We start from the raw sequence: 22,872 nt of genomic DNA, 5'->3' as shown, positions 1-22,872 counted from the left end.
TGATTCCTTCACCCAGGGTTTTTCTCCTGGGAAGCTGAAAGGCAGTGAGAGGCCTCAAGGAAAAGGAAAACAATTCTGATCTCATTTGCTTCTCCTGTGTTGTGCTCCTGTGGAATGTGTTTGGAGATTGTTCACCCACAGGTGATTGTTCCATTGCATTCTGCTGGGAGTTGTTTTCACTCTTTGGCCAATCAGGGCCAAGCTGTGTCAGGACTCTGGAGAGAGTCACCAGTTTTCATTATTATCTTTTAGTATTATCTGTAAGTATCCTTTCTGTACTCTTAAGTATGGTTTAGTATAGTATTTAATATAATATAGTATCATAAAGTAATAAATTAGCCTTCTGAGAACATGGAGTCACATTCATCATTCCTGCCTTTGTCAGGGGGGAACTCAAATACAATACTCTGTTACTGAGATGAACAACAGCAGCCAAATGTGCATTATTGGAGCACGAGCAGAATTCCTGCTGTTTTCCAGTCATTTTGCTCACCTGTAACAGTGATGAGCACAGAGGCAGCTGGGCACTGGGCACTCCAGCACGGGGGGATGTTTTGGTGCAGGGACTGCCTGTGCCCTGCCTCAGCAGCCAGGGCATTTCCGAGGCACTGAGGCTCCCAGCACAGTCCTGGAGAATGTTAATGACTTTTAGCAGTTTCATTGGAGCCCTGCCCTCTCTGGGCAGCCCAGGCTCTGCTCTCCCCACCTCCCTGCTTATAAACCATGTCACAGCATCCTAGGTGGTCCAGGGCTGTGCTTTGGCTTTGCATTGATACTTTTATCTTCCTAGGAAGTAGAAAAGGTCAAACAGTTAATGAACTGATTTTAAGGAATATCAAGTCCTGTTCCAGGCCGATATTCAGCTCTGACAACATCGGGTGGCTGAGCCAAGGCTCATTTTGTTGTCGAGCAGCTCCTGCTGAGAAACCCATTTTGTAATAACAGAGAGCCCACTCGGGGCTGGGAGGGGGTGGAGGAAAGCTGCCCCTTGGAAAGGTCTCTCCTTCAATAGCTGCAAGTTCAGGGGAGTGTTTGCATTTCCAGCAGTCTGGGATACCTGTCAGAGCTTCAGCAAGCAGGTTTCAGAGAGACAGGAGCAGCTTTTAGAGCTGAGAGCTCAAATTCACTGCTGCACATCACACACTTAAAAAACCCCAGTACCTTTCTGTTCTGCCAACACAGGACAAGGTGACAGCAGCAGGCTTTTCTTTCAAAAAGAACTCATGCCATGAAGAGTCAGCTATAAATCACAGATCTGAAGCCTTTGGGGGAGTAGTCATACAAAAAATTTTCTAAGCTGTTCTTAGAGTCAGTGGGAGATTGAGCCAAGCTTAATAAAACAGGGATGTAACACTGGGGCACTCATGGTTCACACAGATAAAAAATCAGGGAGGAATCAAGCAGGAGATTTCTCTCTCCTCCTTGATGAAATGTTGGGGCACTCATAGTTCACCCAGATAAAAATCCCACAGGAATTTTTTCTCTCCTCCTTGATGTAATGTTGGGGCTCTCATGGTTCACCCAGATAAAAAATTCCTGGGGGAATTCTCTCTCCTCCTTGATGTAATGTTGGGGCTCTCATAGTTCACCCAGATAAAAATCCCACAGGAATTTTTTCTCTCCTCCTTGATGTAATATTGGGGCTCTCATAGTTCACCCAGATAAAAATCCTACAGGAATTTTTTCTCTACTCCTTGATGTAATGTTGGGGCTCTCATGGTTCACCCAGATAAAAAATTCCTGGGGGAATTCTCTCTCCTCCTTGCTGCTGCCTCTCTCACAAATCTACAGTTGCACATCCCTGATGAATTAAGAGTTCTGTATCTACATTTCTATCACCCATTTCTATCCAAGTGAGGTTTTTAAATCAGTTTATCTGCCAGCATTCAAGCAGTGCTGTGAGAACAGCTCCAGCCACTGCAGTGGGTGAGCTGCTGGTGACCCAGAATGTTCTGTTTGCAGGAGTTTATTGGATCACAGCACATCTGGGCAGAGTTCAGAGCTGCTCAGGAAAACAGGCAAGTCTGGCTCTGTTTCTTTTTGAAGTGCCAAGGTTTTGTTCAGCTCTGTGGATCCCTCCTTGCAGCAATTAGGCACGGAGCTCCCGAGTTAATGGCAGAAATTAATGGAGGAAGTCCATTCCTTAGCAAGGAATTTTTTGCTGTTTGTGGCATTTCTTACAATCTTTAGAAACACCTGTAGAAGCAGCATGGGACAATATAGAAAATTAGAAATATTCTATGTAAGTAGTTACCTGTTTCATCCAGAGGTGGAGCAAACACAGCCTGATTTGGAAAATGATTTAGAAAATCAATCAATACTAGTAAAAAGGACAGTGGGAATGGGAGGCCCATTTTCAGAGAAGTCCAGAATGGTTTGGGTTGGAAAGGACCTTAGAAATTACCTTGTTCTTTCCCCCTGCCATGGGCAGGAAACATTAGGTCATTAATCATGTCTAAATGTAGGATATTTTAATATATTTTTTTGTATTTGTGATTATATTTTAAAGTAATCTACAGTGAAGGCACTAAATGCAAGATGCAACCCAAAGAATAATTTCAAAATTATAATGCTACAGTTAAAATAGCCTATAAAATACTTATGGATTATATTTATAAGCAAAGTTATTCTCATGTTAAGTAATATCTTAAGTAACATTAATTAATATATTCAAATATTAAATAATGCATTAAATAATACAATAAGTAACATTAAATATGTTAAATAATAAATTAAAATCATGTTATAAAACCACAGAGAGCTCTTTATGGCCCAGGGACATATTTCAGTTAATGGAAAAGCTGTATCTGATTACATTCAGTAATTCTGCCTTGCAAACCAATAACAAAAATTGTTTTAGGGAGGCATCATCGAGCATGAAGAGAAATAAAGATAAAATACTGATAGGGCAATCAGGCTGGACTATTCCATTCAAACCCTTTACTTCAAAACAGTGAACTTAGAAATCTTGGAAGTTATTACTTTCAAAAAAACCCAAAAGCTTTGAGAAAAATGAATTCAAATCAGAAGAAAAATGAGCCTTAATTTGTCAGGGGAGTTTTAGGTGTGCAAGGGTTTTGATGTCTGGCTGTAGAAAATCTCAGGAAAACAAGGCTTGACTTTTACAATAGGGATGGAAGCACTCTGCAAAGTTTTAGGAATATTGTAAAATGTCCTACTTTTGCTGTTTAGTTTTCAGTGTCATATTCAAGACTGGGCTTGCAGGGATTAATTTTTCCATACTTTAGGGATGCACCAATGAGCAAGGAAAGGCCATTACTGTTATTGAAAGGGAATTTTACCAGGAGCTGTTTTTTAAACACTCCACCCCTAAGTCCTTAAATAAAACAAGAACATTAATTTGCTGTAATTGTGTGGAAATCCTTCCATTTGGGTAAGGCCCTGCTGTAAAGGATTTGCAGGGCTGGTATCACAGGAACAACTGATGATGAATCATTTGGGAAAAGGCATTTTTAAATAATCTTAAAGCCTGCAAACATAAGAGGAAGCAACATACACTAAAATGCAACCCTTTAACACAAACACTATAATATAACCCTAAAAACAAACATAGGTGAAAGATGCATTTACTTCTAAAAAATCTAAATTAGGAATTGGAACATAATAAATACTTAAATACTTTTCCCCCCCCCAAATTTACAATATATGTTTAACACTATGAATTATTTTAGATTCTTCATAGTGTAGATGTAGAGTGAGAATTTATTTTCAGCCTGGTAATTTGGGCAGATTTTCAGATATTTCAGTGCACCTGACAAAGGGTAATAACAACATCTATGTTAGAATAATATCTTGTAAAACAACAATCTTCATTAAGATTAAATTAGCTATGGGAAAGTAAGATTTATTATAGCACTCAATTGTGTCTTAAGTTTATTGCATTTAACTATTCCAGTTTCCCCAAAGAAGTTTTCTTGAATATCTCATTTGTTTTAATAGGAGACCATAATTTACATCTGCTTCAGCTAAGAATAGAGTGGTAAATGTTGAAGGTGGCAAAAAGAGTTCCTGAAAGCTGTTCCACAGATTAGGTGCCATTCACTCTGGTGTTTTGACCTTTAACATTGGATTTGGAATGCAGCTCAGGAACTTGCTTTGGCCTCTTCATTTTAATGCAACCCAAATGCTTCCTGAGCAAGCCATTAGGCAGCAGCCAAATTTTGTTTTAATCAAATGGACTCATAGATGGGTTGTTTTCTGTGTCTGGCCAGGATTCTGATTTGCAAATAGAAAAGGGGACTCAGGACTTCAGGATGCTGTTAGCAAAGAGGCACTGAAACAATTCAAGAAATCATGGAGAGCCCCTGTGCTTAAAAAATTCTGTATGCACAAGGGTATAAAGGGTGAACAAAGAGTTTTAGGGGTTGGAGCTGTGCCAGGGCAGGTCTAGGGTGGAGATCAGGGAAAGGAAAGTGCTGGGCACTGCCCAGGGAATGGTCACAGCCCTGAGGCTGCCAGAGCTCCAGGAGAATTTGGAAAGTGCTGCCAGGGATGCACAGGGTGGGATTGTTGGGGTGTCTGTGCAGGGGTGGGACCCAGTGCTCCCTGTGTGTCCCTTGAGCTCAGGATGTTCTCTGATCCCTGTGTGTCCTTTCCAGCTCAGGATGTTCTCTGATCCCTGTGTGTCCTTTCCAGCTCAGGATGTTCTCTGATCCCTGTGTGTCCCTTGAGCTCAGGATGTTCTCTGATCCCTGTGTGTCCCTTGAGCTCAGGATGTTCTCTGATCCCTGAGGTTCCTTCCAGCTCAGGATGTTCTCTGATCCCTGAGGTTCCTTCCAGCTCAGGATGTTCTCTGATCCCTGAGGGTCCCTTGAGCTCAGGATGTTCTCTGATCCCTGAGGGTCCCTTCCAGCTCAGGATGTTCTCTGATCCTGAGGGTCCTTTCCAGCTCAGGATGTTCTCTGATCCCTGAGGGTCCCCTCCAGCTCAGGATGTTCTCTGATCCCTGAGGGTCCCCTCCAGCTCAGGATGTTCTCTGATCCCTGAGGGTCCCCTCCAGCTCAGGATGTTCTCTGATCCCTGAGGGTCCCTTGAGCTCAGGATGTTCTCTGATCCCTGAGGGTCCCTTGGGCTCAGGATGTTCTCTGATCCCTGGGGGTCCCTTGGGCTCAGGATGTTCTCTGATCCCTGAGGGTCCTTTCCAGCTCAGGATGTTCTCTGATCCCTGAGGGTCCCTTGAGCTCAGGATGTTCTCTGCTCCCTGAGGGTCCCTTGAGCTCAGGATGTTCTCTGATCCCTGAGGGTCCTTTCCAGCTCAGGATGTTCTCTGATCCCTCAGGGTTCCTTCCAGCTCAGGATGTTCTCTGATCCCTGAGGTTCCTTCCAGCTCAGGATGTTCTCTGATCCCTGAGGGTCCTTTCCAGCTCAGGATGTTCTCTGATCCTGAGGGTCCCCTCCAGCTCAGGATGTTCTCTGATCCCTGAGGGTCCCTTGAGCTCAGGATGTTCTCTGATCCCTGAGGGTCCCTTGAGCTCAGGATGTTCTCTGATCCCTGAGGGTCCCCTCCAGCTCAGGATGTTCTCTGACTCCTGAGGTTCCTTCCAGCTCAGGATGTTCTCTGATCCCTGAGGGTCCCTTGAGCTCAGGATGTTCTCTGATCCCTGAGGTTCCCTCCAGCTCAGGATGTTCTCTGATCCCTGAGGTCCCTTGAGCTCAGGATGTTCTCTGATCCCTAAGGTTCCTTTCCAGCTCAGGATGTTCTCTGATCCCTGAGGGTCCCTTGAGCTCAGGATGTTCTCTGATCCCTGAGGGTCCCTTGGGCTCAGGATGTTCTCTGATCCCTGAGGGTCCCTTGGGCTCAGGATGTTCTCTGCTCCCTGAGGATCCCCTTGAGCTCAGGATGTTCTCTGATCCCTGAGGTTCCTTCCAGCTCAGGATGTTCTCTGATCCCTCTGGATCCCCTCCAGCTCAGGATATTCCATGGTTCCATGATCGCCCCTCATGAATCAACACAGAATTCAGTCTGTGTCCTCCTGCTGAGGGATGGTGCAGCCTTCCATGGGTCAGTGTGCTGTGACACAGCCACAGCCCTGCCAAAAGGTCAGTGCATAAACCCCAGGGTGCAGAAACGTTGCAGACTATAGAAATATTTGGTAGTTAATGATTTGTGTTGCAGCTCACAAACCCCACATTTAACAAGTGTGATCTGTTACAGATTTATTGGCCATGCAACAAATGAACATGAATTGTCATTTCTCTGAGGGTACAACAGCACAGGAGAAAGTTTCCAGAGCAGCTGCTGTCTCTGTATGAATTCAGGTCTTTCACCTGTAAGTTCTGCCCTCATTGGAAGCAGCTGAACCATCCCTGTGTGCCCAAGGGCTGCAGGAGACAAACACTTTGCTCCTTGCTCAAGGCTCTTGTAAAACCCAGGGCTGAACTGGGAAACTCTTAATAAGCTTAAAGAGACGTAAAATAGGAATCAAGTTGGAATCAAAAATCCATGTAACACAAGCAGCTGCAATGTAATGCTTCCTTATCATCTGAAAGTTAATACTTTCTTATCATTGCTAACAAGGACCTGAAATTAATTACACTGAGAGCTGGCTGCTCCACACCCTCCCTGCTTGGTGTAAAAACAAACCTCAGAAGAAAACCTTGCCTGATTTAAAACCTTTATTTCTATAGCTATGTGGATTACAGCTTTTTATTCTGTGTGTAAAGTCAGTAATGAACTGAGGAAACTCACACTTTCTGCAAAGATAAAAACACAGATATAAAGCTGTATCTCCTCAGACTCAGCTACTTTAATCATCAAAACAATCAATGTGCAAGGGGCACAAACCCCTTTTGAACTGCAAACAATGAACCAAGTGCCATATTCTGCCCCTCTTCAGCAGAAAAGGCCACCTCAGTATTTTAGCTTCTGAAAATTTGACCTTTAAGCCCCAAATCTGCAAAGTATCTTTAGAAATGAATTTCAGGCTGAACACGCTGAAAGTTTTGTAAATGAGGCACTGGTGAAAAATTTTATTGTGTTTATTTGCAGCATATTCTGTAGCCTGTAAGAAGTTAAAAGGTTGTGATTATGGAGACCTCTGCAGAGGAAATTTTCCTCTTCTGGGTGCAATTTTTCTACTCTTAAATGCTATTTAATCTCAGGAGCAGGTGGAGAAATTGACTGCAAAGCACAGAATGATGCTCCCAAAAATTGTATGGTTGTGATACCAGGGCTGGTAAAGATGGGATATTTGGGGATGTGTCACTGTCACTCATGCTCTGACATTTTAGGGGAGCCCTATTTGCCTTGACTTCATTAGCAAAGTCTTCCTTTCCCAGTGGGACAAGTAAAAGTGACATTGAATAAGGAGATCTTTGTGTTCTTCCTATTTTAGTGAACTACACACTTCTAATCATGAGGAAATGATGGCTAGAACAATATTCAGAGAAATGAATATTGTTCTAAAAAATTGTGGTTTTTTAAAAAAAATCATGCCTAGCTTTCCTCAGCATAGGGATTTTTTCCTATGGAAAAAATTCCAAGTAAATTTTAGAGAAAGAGTTTAAGAAATAGGTGCTGCTTTGGGAATTCCATTCACCAGATATTGTGCTTAAATTAAAACATGGGGCGAGCACAGAATCTCCACTGATTATTTCTATTACTGATTATTTCTCCTACTGCCTTCCTTATTACAGGCTGCAAAAAGAAACAAGCCCAACTTCTTTTTCCTGCTGCTGTGAAGCCAGAACTCCATGTCTCAGGTAATATGGGATGTCTTCTCTCTGCCTGACTTATTATAAGTCACCCTAAAAACATCAGGGAGTCAAAAATAGGCAGAATTTATGCATGAAAGGATTTCCAGCAAAATTCCTTCACCTCTTCTGAATTCAGTTTTCCATGGATTAGGCTCTGTGTTTCTGGTGGGGTGATGATTCTCCTCAGTGCCAGACACTTGGAAAAGAAGTGGAAACAAATGTATTTTAAGCTTTTCTTTACCACATAGTCAAACCCTGGAGGATCTGTTTCAGTTTTCCTGTGGCTAGGAAAGGAACTGAGATGAGAGGGAGTAAGAATGGTCAGAAATATCCTGAAATATAAAAATAGTCCTAGAATATCCCAAGTTGGAAGGGACCCACAAGGATTCTCCAGTCCAGACATTCCAACCCATCCCACCTGGGCATTCCTGGGAATGTTTTCCAAACTCTCCTTGGGCTCTGGCAGCCTTGGCAATGTCACCATTCCCTGGGGAGCCTGGGCAGCCCCAGCACCCTCTGGGGGAAGAGCCTAAATCCCACAATTTCCAGGCAGGCTTTTCCCACTGACAGCAATCTGCCTGTTGTGTCCTCTGTGCCTGAGTTGTTCATCCACTTCCAGAGGAGTGCAGCAGCAATTCCCTCATCTCCTGCTGCCCTCCCACCACAGCCTTTGTCAGGCTCCTGCAACCTGTGCCAGCCAAGTCAGGATCTCCCTGCTGCTCTTTGTTCCTCCTGGCCCAGCTTTGTGCACCCAAATGTGATTTTTGCCTCCTTACTGGAGGCTTCTTCTCTCACTGAGTTTCTTTGTTCACCTTTAATGAGACATTGGGAATAATCATTGTCCAGCAGAGATGGAATTCTGGATAATCTTTGTGTCTTCTCCATTTGCCTTCCCCGTGGATTAGAGTCTACAATAAAACATTCCTCTTCTAGCTGGGAAAGAAAAAGAAGTCCATGCATTTTTAGTAAGTAGATGTAATAAAATTGGAGAGTATTTTCTCTTTTGGCTCTTGAAGCACAGATGTTGCTTTTGCTGGGCATAATTGGGTGGGGTTTCACAGTAATTAATTTTCCTGGTTTGCCATCCAAGTTCTATTTTGACCCAATTTTCAGGTTATAAACCTACAGGTGTCAACCAACAACTGATGATTCACAGCTGTAAAAAAAAGTATTTTATTAAGAGGAATTTCAGCACTAAAATACTGCAAAATACATTTTAAATAACAAAATTTTAAATAACAAAAAGAATATATGTATTTGAACTAAAAATACCATTACAAAAGGCAAAACATTAAAAGAAATCTTTGGGCACTTTGCAACGCTGCAGAGAAACACAAGTTGGCTGAAACATCTGCAGTATCACATCATCTGCTCTGCAGGAGTCTTGTGGAAGGCAATTAATTGTTAATTAGCAATGTGCCAGCAGCCAGCTCAGGACAGGATTGTTTGCTGAGTTAGTCTGAGTTGTCACATGTAATTTATGTGGCAGAGCCCTTGCAGGGCTCAGTGTCTGTGGGGCTGCACTGGGGCTGCTCTGGAGAACTCAACACACACGGTTCAACTCCTGCTAAAGCCAGGGCTGAATGCTGACAGTGCTGAAATGGAAATACTGAATAGCACAGGGGTGTTTGACAGGAGCTAATCAATATTTTCCAGGCAATTACTTTGCTTTACTGACATGCAACTTCAGCCAAAAAGATTTCAATAAAGGAAATGTTCTGAAGATATGGGACCTCTTTTGAAATTTGGAAGCAATATATTGCTGTTGCTCTCTAGTTCGAAGTAAAATGTGATGGAGTTGAAATTTTAGGGGGTTATATATAATTATTATTTTGCACTGGGGAGAAAATGAATTATCTTCATTGAGGGTTGAACTGTGTTTTGGAGCTTTTCCTGTTTCAGGTCTGACACTGAACCAAACCACTCCCTCACTCACACCCATCATTGTGTTTCTAGTGGTAACTTGCTTTGGATTTTGATGTATTTCAAAGCAACACTTGGCAGAGTGTGCAGTATTGCTGCCACCCCTCACTGAACCTGAATATTGCACAGGTTCCTGTATTGGCAGGGTGGAGAATCAGAGAGGGAAAACTCATGGGATGAGAAAGCCCAGGGGCTGAGAGGAAGCAGTTTAACATGTAAAGCAAAGCAGCAGGTGCAGGCAAAGCCAAACAAGGAATGAATTCCCTGTTTCCCATCAGCAGGTGGATGTTCAGCCATTTCCAGGAGGGCAGCACCTCATCCCATGGCCTATTAGGGAAGACAAATACCATCACCCAAATGATCATCCTCCCTCCCTCTTGGTCCCATTTTTACTGCTGAGCATGACACCTCATAGCATGGAACGGTCACCTTCATCTACCAGCTGGAATTTCATTTTTTAATTCCTGCTCTATAAACTCAACCCAAAGGCAAGCTGGTTTTGTGAAATTCCAGGATTATCCCAAAGCCTGGCTCAGTGGGCTGCCTGTAGAAACAAAGGGCAAGCGTGGGGGGAGAGGATTCTTCCTACCAGAGCTGTGGGAGTCTTTCAATTCCTTGAAATTTAATTCCTAACAATCTTCCCATCCTGACCTGGAGCATCCAGTGCACAAAGCAACCCCTTACCCTGCTTTACAAAGAGTGTCTGGGATGAGATAAAAGATTTCATAAGCCTGCAGAAACCTTCTGCAACCTGAATTAAATTCTGACACTGTTCGCTGAGTACCTTTAATCATGTTCATTATTAAAAATTCTAAAATATTTATATATAAATATATAATATTTATATAATGTATATAATATTTATATAATGTATATAATATTTATATAATGTATATTATATAATTATTAAAAATATTAAAATATTTTAATAGGGTTGAAAATATATCCAGAGGAGCTGAGCACAAAGTCCCCTCAGAGCTCATTCCTTTTCCAGGCTGGGGCAGCTCCCAGTGCCTGAGTTGGGCATGCTGAAAACATCTGTATCTGCAGGAGGGCTGCAAATTCAGCTTTAATCTGGAGCAATGATGGACTACAGGCAGTTGTGGTGCTATGCAATGAGTTCTGCTCAGGTCTCTCTGGTAGTTCTTTTATTTATTTTTTTATTTATTTTTATTTATTTTTATTTTTATTATTCTTTTATTTCTCCCTCGTAAGTCCCATCAAAACCTTTCAAAAGCGTCTTCTCATTTAGTGCTGTCATTTATTTGCTATTTCCTAGATTTCAGTTCACTAGGATGAGTGACTGCTAACTCTTGGAAGTTGTGGATTACCCAGGATTGGAGGCTCTCTCCTGGTGTTGTTCTGTATAAAATTCATGTTTAAGAAACTCAGGGTACCATTACCTATTAGCAGAGGGGTGTGTCCCTAGAACACAGTGGGAATGGGTGAATTAACTCAAGGAAACCCCAATTTGTGCCACCTTTTCCAGGGAATCAGCAGAAATCCCCTATTCAGAATATTCTCACCCACTCCTGTCCAGAGGAGGGGGTAGAAGACAAAGTACAGGTCTCAGATTGACAAGGGAAGGGCAGCATCAATAGATGGAAAAGTGATTTTTGCAGCTCTCCTCAGCCCCAAACTCAGCATCTCAGCCATTGTGAGGCAATAAATTGGATGGAGAGATACCTCCAATGATAGGGGTTAAACCTTTCTAAACAGGAGCCAAACAATCAGGTGCTGCTTTCCTTTCATCTGCAACAAAGAAATATTTTTTTTCCCGTTACAGCAAACTGATTAGGCCCAAATCAGCCTATTTTTGATTGAAGTCAGCCTCGAATAAAACAGCTAAATATGTTGGTGTTGTTCACAAATGGCTTTGTGATTTAGGCTTTTGATCCAAACTGTTGTCAGATTATTATCACTGCTGAAATTCTGATGGTATTTCTTTGCTTTTGTGTCGCTATTTCCCACAAAGAGTTCCAGCTTTATGAAATCTTTATAGAAGGCTTGTGCTTATAGCAAATCTAAATTGAAGTTTTTAAATCTGGAGAGGATCTGGAGTTGTTCCCCCCCTAGTTATATTGTCAAAGGGTTTTCTATTGCAGAAACACAGAAATTCAGAGTTGCAATAAGGGGAAGAAATGAGCCAAGCTCCAGTTTTAAATTTCCAAAGCTATATCACATGTGCTGACATTAATTTTGCCAGCCTGGCAGAATCCTGTGGACATGTGGATTTTTCTTGGAGGTTGTTTTCCCAAGTTACTCTAGGTATGAATGACTTCTCTTGATTAATTTTAGTTTATAAATCTAAATAAATGTAGCCTTGGAACATTTGGTACTTCACAGCACCATTCTCTGGTGAGCAGAAACATCTGATTTCCACCCCCACCCCTGCACTTTCTGCACAGAGTTGTAAAGGATTCCTTGGGAGATAAACCTGAATAAAGCAGGACTTGAATTGCTTTTTAGGACACATCATTCTAATGGCCAGGAAACTTGTGCAGGGTGTCCCAACAGGCTGAGAGGAACAGGCAGGAATTCCTGATGAGGAGCACCAGAGACACAGTAAGAGCATGAACTGACACCAGGGAATTTCCCTCATTGCAACAGCAAAGGCTCCATCAGAATTTTAAATAAATTGGTTCTCAACCTGCTCTAAAATTTGTCATTTTTTGTTGCAGACACTGGGAAGTGCTCACAAGGATTAGCAGGCAGCAATTACTTCCATAAACATTTCATTTGGGAGGAGACTGAATGGGAATTGGTGCAGGAATAGAGCAGTGGATAAAACACCTGACAGCAGGAATCAATCATTTCAAATACTGAACAAACCAGCAAATAAACACCTTCAGCATCTGCCTGCAGACTGTCTCTTGCAGCAGGCCCTTCAATTTGGGATCAGCAATCTGTTTGGTGAAGGTTGGTCTCTCCTCTATATTCAATCATCCAATGTTTACTGTCCCTCAGCTTCCCTCTGTTTTTAGAATTACTCTCAGGAATAAAATGAGAATTCACTGTTAGCTTTGATGTTTAAATGTATCCTGTTGAGTTTGCTAGGCCTGGCTGGGAGACAGAAAAACAGGGTCTGTTTTGATCCCTGCTGAAAACAAGATGAAGAAGGAGGTAAAAATAAATCAACAAAAAAGCCCTCCAAGTTGAGTTTAGTTTGTGCAAAGTCAGCTTAGGAAAAATTGATCGATTCCATCCTCAATTAATGAATAACAGCTGCATTGAAAACAAAGCCACAAATACAGCAACCAAAATCAAAATTACCTCTGGTATTATCTGTGGTAAGGATACTTTAAAAAAAAAATATATATATATAAGAATTTAGCATTTTTTTCAGTTTTCCCACTGGCAGATCTCCTTTCCCAAGATAGGTTTGACTAGAACTCTAAATGCTGGCATCAAGAAGAAAAGAGAGAGGCTCATCCTGCACCTGTTAGGTTGCAGGATTGATGTGACAGAGAGCTGACAGGGTGAGGCCCCAGCACCCACTCTTGTGACAGGCATCACTGAAATGCCAAATCCTGGAAACTTTACCCACAGCAGAAGCTCCAGTGGGTAATGTACAAGCAGGGTACAAAGTCAGCTCAAGTTAATTTAAAATCTATCCATGGGCACCTTTCCACTGTGCTCCAGGAGCACTGCACAGGTGGCCAGGCAGGGGGAAAGGGCCCTGGAGCTGGAGGGTGAGAGGGAGAGGATTCCCATGGAACAAGACCTGACTGTCTCTGGGACATTTCCAGCAGAGAATCGTGGATTTAGGAGCTGTGAGTTCCAAAGTGCATCCCCTGGAGTCGCAGAGCAAAGCCTTGCTGATCATAACTGCAGCAGAGTGTGGAGCTGAGGAAGTTCTGAAGCAAGAACCTGGCTTGGGTGCTGCCATTTGCCAAGGAGAAGCTGCAGAGATGAAGCAAGAAGAGGTATTTAATTTGACTTTGGAAACTTAGGGTGAAAATGACTGACCTACAAAGAAATTTTAAGAAGGAGTGGGTTAGATAAAAAAAAATCTCTATTTGAAATATTTGATTCAACCTGAAACAAAACCATTTGTAATATTTTTTTCCCTCTTCTTGCCTCTTTTACAGCTTGAATTTTAAGCCAAGCCCCAGCCAGCAATGCCCACATGGGCTCCTTGCCTCTGCATTTCCCTGCTGGAACTCGAAAGCGCCCACATTGTTTCCACACTTCCCAAATGTTCCCCCTCCGTTTATTTTTTCATCCCGTCTGTCCCCCGGCTCTCCCCGCCGCCCTTTCCAGCTGAAGTTTGTGTCATCTGTTCCCACCGGGTTCCTTTTTTAACTTGCAGGGACCGTGCCAGCCCCCGAGTGCGGCAGGTGCGGGGCTGGGCCGGCGGTGCCAGCCCTGCCCGAGGGCTGCGGAGCAGGGATGGGACCGCCGGGGATGGGGATGGGAACACGGCTGCCAACCTGCCGGGCTCGGGGATACCAGGGATGGGACTGCCGGGGATGGGGATGGGAACACGGCTGCCGACCTGCCGGGCTCGGGGATACCAGGGATGGGACCGCCAGGGATGGGACCGCCAGGGATGGGGATGGGAACACGGCTGCCGACCTGCGGGGCTCGGGGATACCAGGGATGGGACCGCCGGGGATGGGGATGGGAACGCAGCTGCCAACCTGCCCGGCTCGGGGATACCAGGGATGGGACACGCTGGGGATGGGACCCGCCGGGGATGGGGATGTGGCTGCCAACCTGCGGGGCTGGCCCTGCCCGCGGTCCCGTCCCTGCGGGATGCAGAGGGATGCGGAGCAGGGATGGGACCGCCAGGGATGGGGATGCAGAGCACGGCTGCCAACCTGCCAGGCTTGGACCTGCCCGCGGCTCCATCCCTGCCCGAGGCTACGGAGCAGGGCTGGGACCGCCGGGGATGGGGATGTGGCTGCCAGCCTGCGGGGCTCGGCCTTGTCCGCGGTGCCAGCCCTGCCCGGGGGCTGCGGAGCAGGGATGGGATTGCCGGGGATGGGGATGCAGAACGCGGCTGCCAACCTGCCGGGCCCGAGGGATGCACAGCGGGGCCGGGACCCGCCGAGGGGGGGTTATGCGGGTGCTAACTTGCCCGGCTCGGCCCTGCCCTGCCCGCGGTCCCATCCCTGCAGAGAGATGCGGGGCAGGGATGGCACCCACCGGGGATGGGGATGTGGCTGCCAACCGGGCAGGCTCGGCCCTGCCCGCGGTCCCATCGCTGCCGAGGGATGCGCAGCAGGGATGGGACCCTCTGGGGAATGGGAATACGGCTGCCAGCCTGCCGGGCCCGCGGGTACCATCCCCGCCCGAGGGGATGGAGCAGGGCTGGGACTGCCGGGGATGGGGATGCAGAACGCGGCTGCCAACCTGGCCCTGGCCGCGGGCGGGGAGCGCAGCCGGGGATGCTCTGCTCTCTGCTCGCTGGTGATGCTCGGTGCTGATGCTGGGTGGAGGAGAAGGAGGAGGAGGAGGAGAAGGAAGAGAAGGAGGGGGGAGCTGGCGGGACAGCCTGAGGTGGGCGGAGGGGGGAGGCGGGTGTTAAACCATCGCTCCTGGGAGGGCTGAGCATTTGCAAATTCCGGCTCCATCCAGAGCGCGGGGAGCATCCTCCAACCCACGCCGGGCCGCCAGCAGCGGCAGGGCAGGACGAGGCTTCCCGGCTCCCGGGGATCCCGAACGCCTCCTCCCCTCCTCGCTGTGCCCTGCCCGCGCTGCCGGAGCCGCAGCATCGCCCGCAGGCAGCGCTCAGCACAGCCCGGCCCCTGTCCCCGGCGCGCAGGCAGGCACGGGCACAGCCCTGGGTGAGTAATCCCGGAGCTCCTGCGGGCAGGCCACAGCCATCCCGGCCCTTCTGCGCCGCCCTGAGCGCCCAGGTGTGCCCGGCAGGTGCGGCACAGCCCTGGCCTCTGGTAGGTCAGGCAGGATGGGATCCTTGCCTGGGGAGGGATTTTTGAAAGGCTTCCCTCTCTGCTAGCAAGTTACCTGTCACCACTTGGAATTGCTCCTTCCCTTGCACAGAACCTTCTCTCTCCCTCCCACCCCTTTCTTTTCCTCCCCCCCCCCGCCTTACAACTTTTCCAGCCTCGTGGAGTTGCCTCCCTCATTTTCAGCCCCAGATTTCCAGAGGTAACAAGGAGCCAGGGCCACCCTGGGCGATCTCAGTCGTTGAAGATCAGTGGCAGCAAGTGTCTTAACACACCTGTGTGCTCTTCTTTTGTTCTCCACTAGGCTGAAAAGTCATGACAGCTGAAAAGACTATTCCTATAATTAATGGCAAGCCAGAAGATGCTTTGGACCCAGAAGCCTCAAGTACCAACCTCGTCCACAGCAACGATAAGAAAGTTCATGAAAGAGGTCACTGGAACAATAAGGTTGAATTTGTGCTTTCTGTGGCAGGGGAGATTATTGGGCTGGGAAACGTCTGGAGATTCCCCTATCTTTGCTACAAGAATGGAGGAGGTAAGATGGCATCACGTGTGGATTTAGATGGGAATTAAACACGGGAATTAAACAGTTAAGAGTGCCTTGCTGTGATTTATTGCACTAGTAAGAGAGACGTGTTCAGGCTTTCAGTGCATGTGCAGACAGGGAAGCATTAACATCTGACAACTGAGAAAAATCGCTGTGTTTCTCTTTCCTTCTCTCCAAACAAACTGAGTGGTTTATTTTTACAAGTTGCTGCTATGTTAGTAATTTGACATATTTTTTGCAGGAGCATTTTTCATGCAGGAGAAGCCAGCGTTCAGTCATAGTAGTACACTCTGTCTTCTGCATGTGAATACACACCCAGGCATACTTAACTAAGTTTGTCTGACACAGAAAAGAAGGCAGCACTTCATTAGTCACAGCAGTGTACTTTGGAAAGGATGAATATTTTTTTTTCTAATAATGCCGCAAAGACTAAATTAATTTTCTTTGTCGCATGAAATTTTTTATACCTCCAAGTTCTTTTTTTTTTTCCCTCAGTACTTCCCCAATTCCTACAGCAAAGTAGGGAAAGATGTAAAACTAGAGATTACTGGGAAAGAGCAAGCCCTTATAAATACAACATATGAATGTTGTTTAGGAGAGAAGAGAGCAGACTCAACTTGTCCAGAGTGTAACATGTGGCACGTACTGGCCACAGCCAACTGTAAACTGTATAAGATCAATGACAGCTGAGAATAAGCACATCAGCTTGGGCAGCAGTGAAGAGAGGAAAGTAAATTACAAACTCAGTTTAGAATTCTGTGGACTGGGTTCAATATTCTTCCCACTTAAGGCCTGAGTCAGTGGCAGTGTAAACACAGAGGCTGGAAGAAAAATAGGATGTTGGGGGCTGATAAGCACTGATCTGCTCCTGGATGGGTTTGTTTGCTGTGCCAAATTTCTATTCCTTGTCCCTCCTTATCTGAACTCAGGGATGGTTTTTAGCCCATTTTGTGTGCTGTTCCTACAAGACAAATCCTGCTGTGCAGATTGTGTTTCTTGTTGGAAGTTCCTTTCTTTATGTCTCTGTATTTTGGCCAAACTTAGGTAACAAGAGTTCAGCTCTTTAGAGAGTGCTGCTACCAGATCCTGAATGTTAACATGCTGCACATCATATACACAAGCCTTTCTTGTTGGTGGTCAAAGTGTTCCCAGAGAACTTTTGGCAGAGGAAATGACAGGAATATATATTTGCTGTGTAGTTTTTTGGTTCCTACAGCTTTAGGTGCCCATTTGTGTGTGCCAGCTTGCTGTCATTTTAAAGGCTGTAACATGAGGTAGAAAGAATTTCCATCATTGTTTTGGGTGATTTGATGAAAAAGTAATTACTTAAATATCATATTTAATCACCACTGTGCTCTTTAAGAATAGAATAAATGGGTGTGCTTTAATTGCTCATGTCCTGGCACCACGGGACATTTGCCAGTGACCAGTTTTAGTCAATGGAGGCTCAGTCTGTGAGCTTGTGTAACCCCCTGCTGGAATTAGACCAGAGTTTGTTTTTAGTGCCTAAATGTGATGCATCCAACTCCTTGGTGCTAGGGGAAGACAGTGGTAAATATCTGAGCTAGTTGTGAAATAAATTGCTTGTTACAGAACAAATTTGGAGGCTGTAGTTTGGGACTCGTGAGGTGTGACCTCTCTGGCACTTACTGCAAGTCATAACAGGGAGTGTAGGAATAATCATCTGGAAGTTTGGGCTGTGGATGTTCAGGTTTTTGAGGAAAATTCATTTCTTTGTGCATTTAGAATGAGGTATTTTGTGGAACATGATCTTTTTGCAAGCTGGCCATCCTGATGTTTTCTAATGTTCCTGATGTATGCCTGTTGAAAAAAACCAAGCTGGTACTTTGGATGTCCACAAGTTGCACTGTTAAACTCGCTGTGATAGTGTGTGTGATGATACTGGCCAGTAAATTATCCAGAGAAGGATTCCATTCTTTGTGGAACCCCTATGGATTGCTTGAGAGGCACCTGGGATTCATCTCTAAGGAAATTTCTGGTTGAGGGAAGAGACTCCTGGTGATGAGATGAAGAAAACTCAGAGCAGGCGGATGCAGTTGTCCCAACTTTGTCACCAGGGTGACTGAAGCACAGCAGCTGTTGCAGGGTGAGGGTGTGCTGTGCTTGGGTTTGCTGTGGTTCACTACCTGGGCTGGAGTTCACTGTCAGCATCCAACCAAAATGTGGATTCTTTGTTATTTTCCTAGAATTTCACACCAATATTTCTGGCTGATAAGGCCAGGCCCTGCTTTCTTGTCCTTGGGAGTAGTTCTGAAGTTGTTTCCTCATTCCCTTTCTGCAATCCTTATCATATAAATAACATGAAAAGGATTTCTCAGATTTAATATCTGTAACACTTTCTCGCCCCTGAGAAAAGCAAGGAGGGTGCTGCTGGGCAGAGCAGAACTTGGAGCTGAGCATGGCTGGGATCTTTTCTGTGTTTGAGAGACTCCTGAGCTGACTTTAGGCTGAGGACCCTTGATCTGCTCTGTTTTAGCCCATGGCCCTGGCTTACAGGTTAACTTTGGATATTTGGGGCAGGATAAACCCTTCCTGCACTGCACTGATGGCTCCCAGCTGAAGATCCTTCCTTTAATGGGAAAATCCTCCCTGTGCTCCTGAGGAGCCCTGTTCATTCTAACCAACACCCCTCAATGTTCACCCCCAGGTGCTTTCCTCATCCCCTACGTGGTGTTTTTTATTTGCTGTGGAATCCCAGTATTTTTCTTGGAGACGGCCTTGGGACAGTTTACAAGTGAAGGAGGCATCACATGCTGGAGGAAAGTTTGCCCTCTCTTTGAAGGTAACAATTCTGTGTTCTACTGCAAAAGAAAGCTTTCAATTTGAAGTGAAATGAAATTATTGTATCAAGATTGAAGTTAAGATACGCTTAAGAGCAAGATTTTGTTTTTAAATTAAATACAGCCTGAAATGCAGAAGTTTTCTTTTGTTTCTCACATTTTCTTTTGCTCCTCCAGGCATTGGCTATGCTACCCAAGTTATAGAAGCACACCTAAATGTATATTACATCATCATTTTAGCATGGGCTATCTTCTATTTGTTCAACTGCTTTACTACAGAGCTTCCCTGGGCTTCCTGTGGCCACGAATGGAATACAGGTATGACCCCAGCAGAGATGACCACTATAAAATCCTCCCAAATGATTGATTATTATATTGAAATGTCCTGAACAAAGCTACTGGTGTAGCAAAATCTGTGCAAATGGGCCAATCTCATCCCACTACAGCAAAAAAAAAAGGAAACCTGGAGTGAAACTGCCTTGGACCTTTTTGGGTTAGGTTATTGTAAAGCATTTTCTCCTCCAGAAGAGAATGTCAGCAGAAAAAGACTATGGATTTGTTAATTCTGTAAGATCTTCTGGCTAAATCCCAAGACTCTCATTTGCAATCATATCTATTCTCCCTGAACACACTGAGTGAATTCTGCAGCACAGAATGACCTGATGACAGGTTGCAATCTTGCTCTTTCACTCTAATGAAGTCAGGAGGAGTCTGAATGGAGAGGGAAAAATATTAAATGTGGATCTTTGGAATTGCTCTTTTAAATGCCAGATGTTGAGGGATAATGTTCATCAAGCTACTTCTGGAAATGTAGTCTCATAAATAATCCTTGCTGCATGTAAAGTAGCCTCCTGCATGCAGGATGAGGTATGGATTCAGGAGGGTTTGCAGGGCAGGGCTCTGCATCTGTCTTCTCATTGATATAAAATATCTGTCATTCTCTGCTCTTTGAGTCTCTGGATCCCAAACATCCATGGGGAGGGTCTCATCCCACTGTCCTTGTTCCTGAAATTTTGCATTTATCCCTTATATACAGTCCAATTTCAAATCAAGTATACCCATCATGTTGTCTTTCATAGTTTTTATTAGCTGGGCATTTTTGGTGTTCTTTGAGCACACCTAGACTGCCTGAAATCTTAGTTTCTGAAATCTCAGGGAGGTAATTTTGGGCCCAGTAGATGTGAAAGGCTTTGGTATCAATTCTGGCAGCCCTGCCAAGGAGCTTGGCCAGTGTTATCAGTGCTCAAATGCTCCACAGTGCTGAGCTGCTTTGGCCTTTGTGTTAGAGATAATAACAATAATAATAATAATAATAATAATAATAATGATGATAATAGTGACAAGCCAGAGGAAATACCCACTTTCCTTACCAGGAAAAAGTGGCAGTTTAGGGCTGGCCATGTTCCCTTTGTAGCCATAAACCACTGAACCAGCAGCTGGAGTAGGAGCACGTTGTAATTTTAATTCCCAATCCATTGCCTCCATGTTTCTTTCTTCTGCCTGAGGTGATTTTTTGGCCCTATTCCTCTGGGAAGTGTTGTAGGAGAGTCCTCATGGATGTTTCTCTGGGTTATCACAACCTGGTGTTGCAGAATTAGCAGCTGTGGCCCTTAGTGCCCCCAAAAACCCTTAAACCCCACCCAGAAACGTGATGCAGAGTGGGGGCTTTCCAAGGTGCACAAAGTGAGACATGAACAATAACTGTACTTGCATACCAACATAGCAAACTCCTCTTTTTTTTTGGTTCTTTTCTAGAAAACTGTGTGGAATTTCAAAAACTCAACATGAGCAACTGCAGTCAGGTCTCTTTACAAAATGCCACCTCTCCAGTGATGGAATTCTGGGAGTAAGTGCACAAAAACTTTATATTTGAGCAGACTGTTCACTACCTTTGTATTTGATCAGACTGTTCACTACCTTTGTATTTGATCAGACTGTTCACTACCTTTATATTTGATCAGACTGTTCACTACCTTTATATTTGATCAGACTGTTCACTACCTTTGTATTTGAGCAGACTGTTCACTACCTTTATATTTGAGCAGACTGTTCACTACCTTTGTATTTGATCAGACTGTTCACTACATTTATATTTGAGCAGACTGTTCACTACCTTTATATTTGATCAGACTGTTCACTACCTTTGTATTTGAGCAGACTGTTCACTACCTTTATATTTGATCAGACTGTTCACTACCTTTATATTTGATCAGACTGTTCACTACCTTTATATTTGATCAGACTGTTCTCTACCTTTATATTAGACTGTTCACTACCTTTGTATTTGATCAGACTGTTCACTACCTTTATATTTGATCAGACTGTTCACTACCTTTATATTTGAGCAGACTGTTCTCTACCTTGCAATGATTTGACCATTTAGACCTCATAACCCTATAGCACTTAGGGATGTGAGTTCAGCTGGAAAGTTTCTTATCCTGCCATGGTTTTTGAGAGTTTTTAACTCTTTTTTAAGAGGATAGAAGGAAAGGAATTCCATATCCTGAAAGGACATAGAACAAAGTGTGCCACTTGCTCGGGAGCTTGGCTCCTGCTGCTGGAGGAAAGAGCCTCCAGCCCATACTAATGAGGAGGCAAAGGTGAAAGAAAGAAGATGATTTACAATATTCCTTTTTCCCCTCTTTTTTTTCCTTTTTTTTTCCCTCCTAAATGTTTCTTCCCTTAGGAGTTGGAGAGCTACATCCTCATCCTTGTTTCAGCTAACTAATACTCTGGCTTCTGGATCTCATTATTTTTTAAAGGACTGTGTAAGTGTTAGTTATTCAGCTAGAATAACAGCAGAGTTTAACTCTCTCCTCTCCCCCTGACTCTGATTTCTTGCTAGACTAAGGGAAGAAAATCAGCTGTTTGCAGAAGATGAGCTGCTTTTGTGGTGACACATTTTTTCTGACTATAAATATTTAATCAGTGCAGTGTAGCCTCCCATTTGTTCCTTGCAGGGTGTAGTGTGTGCTGAGCCAATCAGAGAAATGGAATGTTACTTTGAATTCTGAGTGATTTCACAATTCAAAGCCTGTTACACAATTCTGGGTTACTACCATTTCTTGAGGACCCATTAATTTTATTTTTAAGACAGAGCCTTATTCCGAGGCTGGTTTGTGTTCAGGACAGCAACAGCTACACTTTGAAGAACCAGGAATTAAAACTTCTTGAAGGGAAAACTCCAGATTGACATAATTTCCTTCAATCTTAGGATGTGCTATTGTCTGCCTGAATCTCTTTTTCTTGCTACATCAGTACACTTAGATTTCATGAGTTATTTCAACAAATAAAACTGTTTTATTTAAAAATAAAATACCTCTCCCCCAAATTAAATAAACCTGAATAACATGAGAGATGTATGAACTCTCTGGGTAAAACTGAAATTTTATTTTCTGTTAAAATTTTCAATAATCTGAACACCTGACATCTTAAATCAAAATATAACTACCCACAGATAATATTTCAGAATAAACAAGAGTTTCTCATGTGGCATCACTTAGTGCTACAGCTTTATTTTATTTTAGCAAAAATCTCCTATGGTTCTTTGGGATAATGAGAATTAAGACTTAACATCAGTGGAATAAATGAACAGTATATTTTCTCAAGTATTAGCCAATTTACCCTCTGCATTTAGATGATTTTTCAACAATATTCCCAGCTGTTCCAGTGATGGTAACTCTGGTTATCCAGAGAAGTAGGAAATGTTTAGTTCAATTCTATGGACAGCACAAAGTAAGTTTTGCACTCTCATATTTCTGTGGTTTTACACTCTCATCTTCCTATGGTTTTACACTCCCATATTCTCATATTTCTGTGGTTTTGCACTCTCATATTTCTGTGGTTTTGCACTCTCTTATTCCTATGGTTTTGCACTCCCATATTCTCATATTTCTGTGGTTTTACACTCTCATATTTCTGTGGTTTTGCACTCTCATATTTCTGTGGTTTTGTGGGTTTTGTGTCAGTG

At 44.0% G+C, this 22,872-nt stretch overlaps 1 protein-coding gene across 11 annotated transcripts in view; it reads left to right on the top strand.

The window, feature by feature from the left end:
* Positions 1–15,207: 15,207 nt before the first annotated feature.
* The window catches only part of SLC6A11 (solute carrier family 6 member 11), a 112,714-nt gene continuing 105,049 nt past the window's right edge, over positions 15,208–22,872 (top strand). For 9 of the 11 annotated variants that reach the window (XR_013183808.1, XR_013183807.1, XR_013183809.1 and 6 more), the window contains exons 1-5: positions 15,209–15,431; positions 15,859–16,089; positions 18,770–18,904; positions 19,080–19,220; positions 20,658–20,748. Coding sequence is in view for 3 of the 11 variants with exons in the window: in XM_054640027.2 (XP_054496002.1) it covers positions 15,870–16,089; positions 18,770–18,904; positions 19,080–19,220; positions 20,658–20,748 (587 nt within the window). In the remaining 8 variants the exon portion in view is untranslated. Of the gene's footprint in view, positions 15,540–15,858; positions 16,090–18,769; positions 18,905–19,079; positions 19,221–20,657; positions 20,753–22,872 lie in introns of those variants that run through there. The other 2 variants (XM_077184266.1, XM_077184267.1) reach the window with 2 other exon arrangements.

This window comes from Agelaius phoeniceus, chromosome 11, assembly GCF_051311805.1.
Source record: "Agelaius phoeniceus isolate bAgePho1 chromosome 11, bAgePho1.hap1, whole genome shotgun sequence".
NCBI lineage: Eukaryota > Metazoa > Chordata > Aves > Passeriformes > Icteridae > Agelaius > Agelaius phoeniceus.
This window is presented reverse-complemented; position numbering and strand designations above follow the sequence as displayed.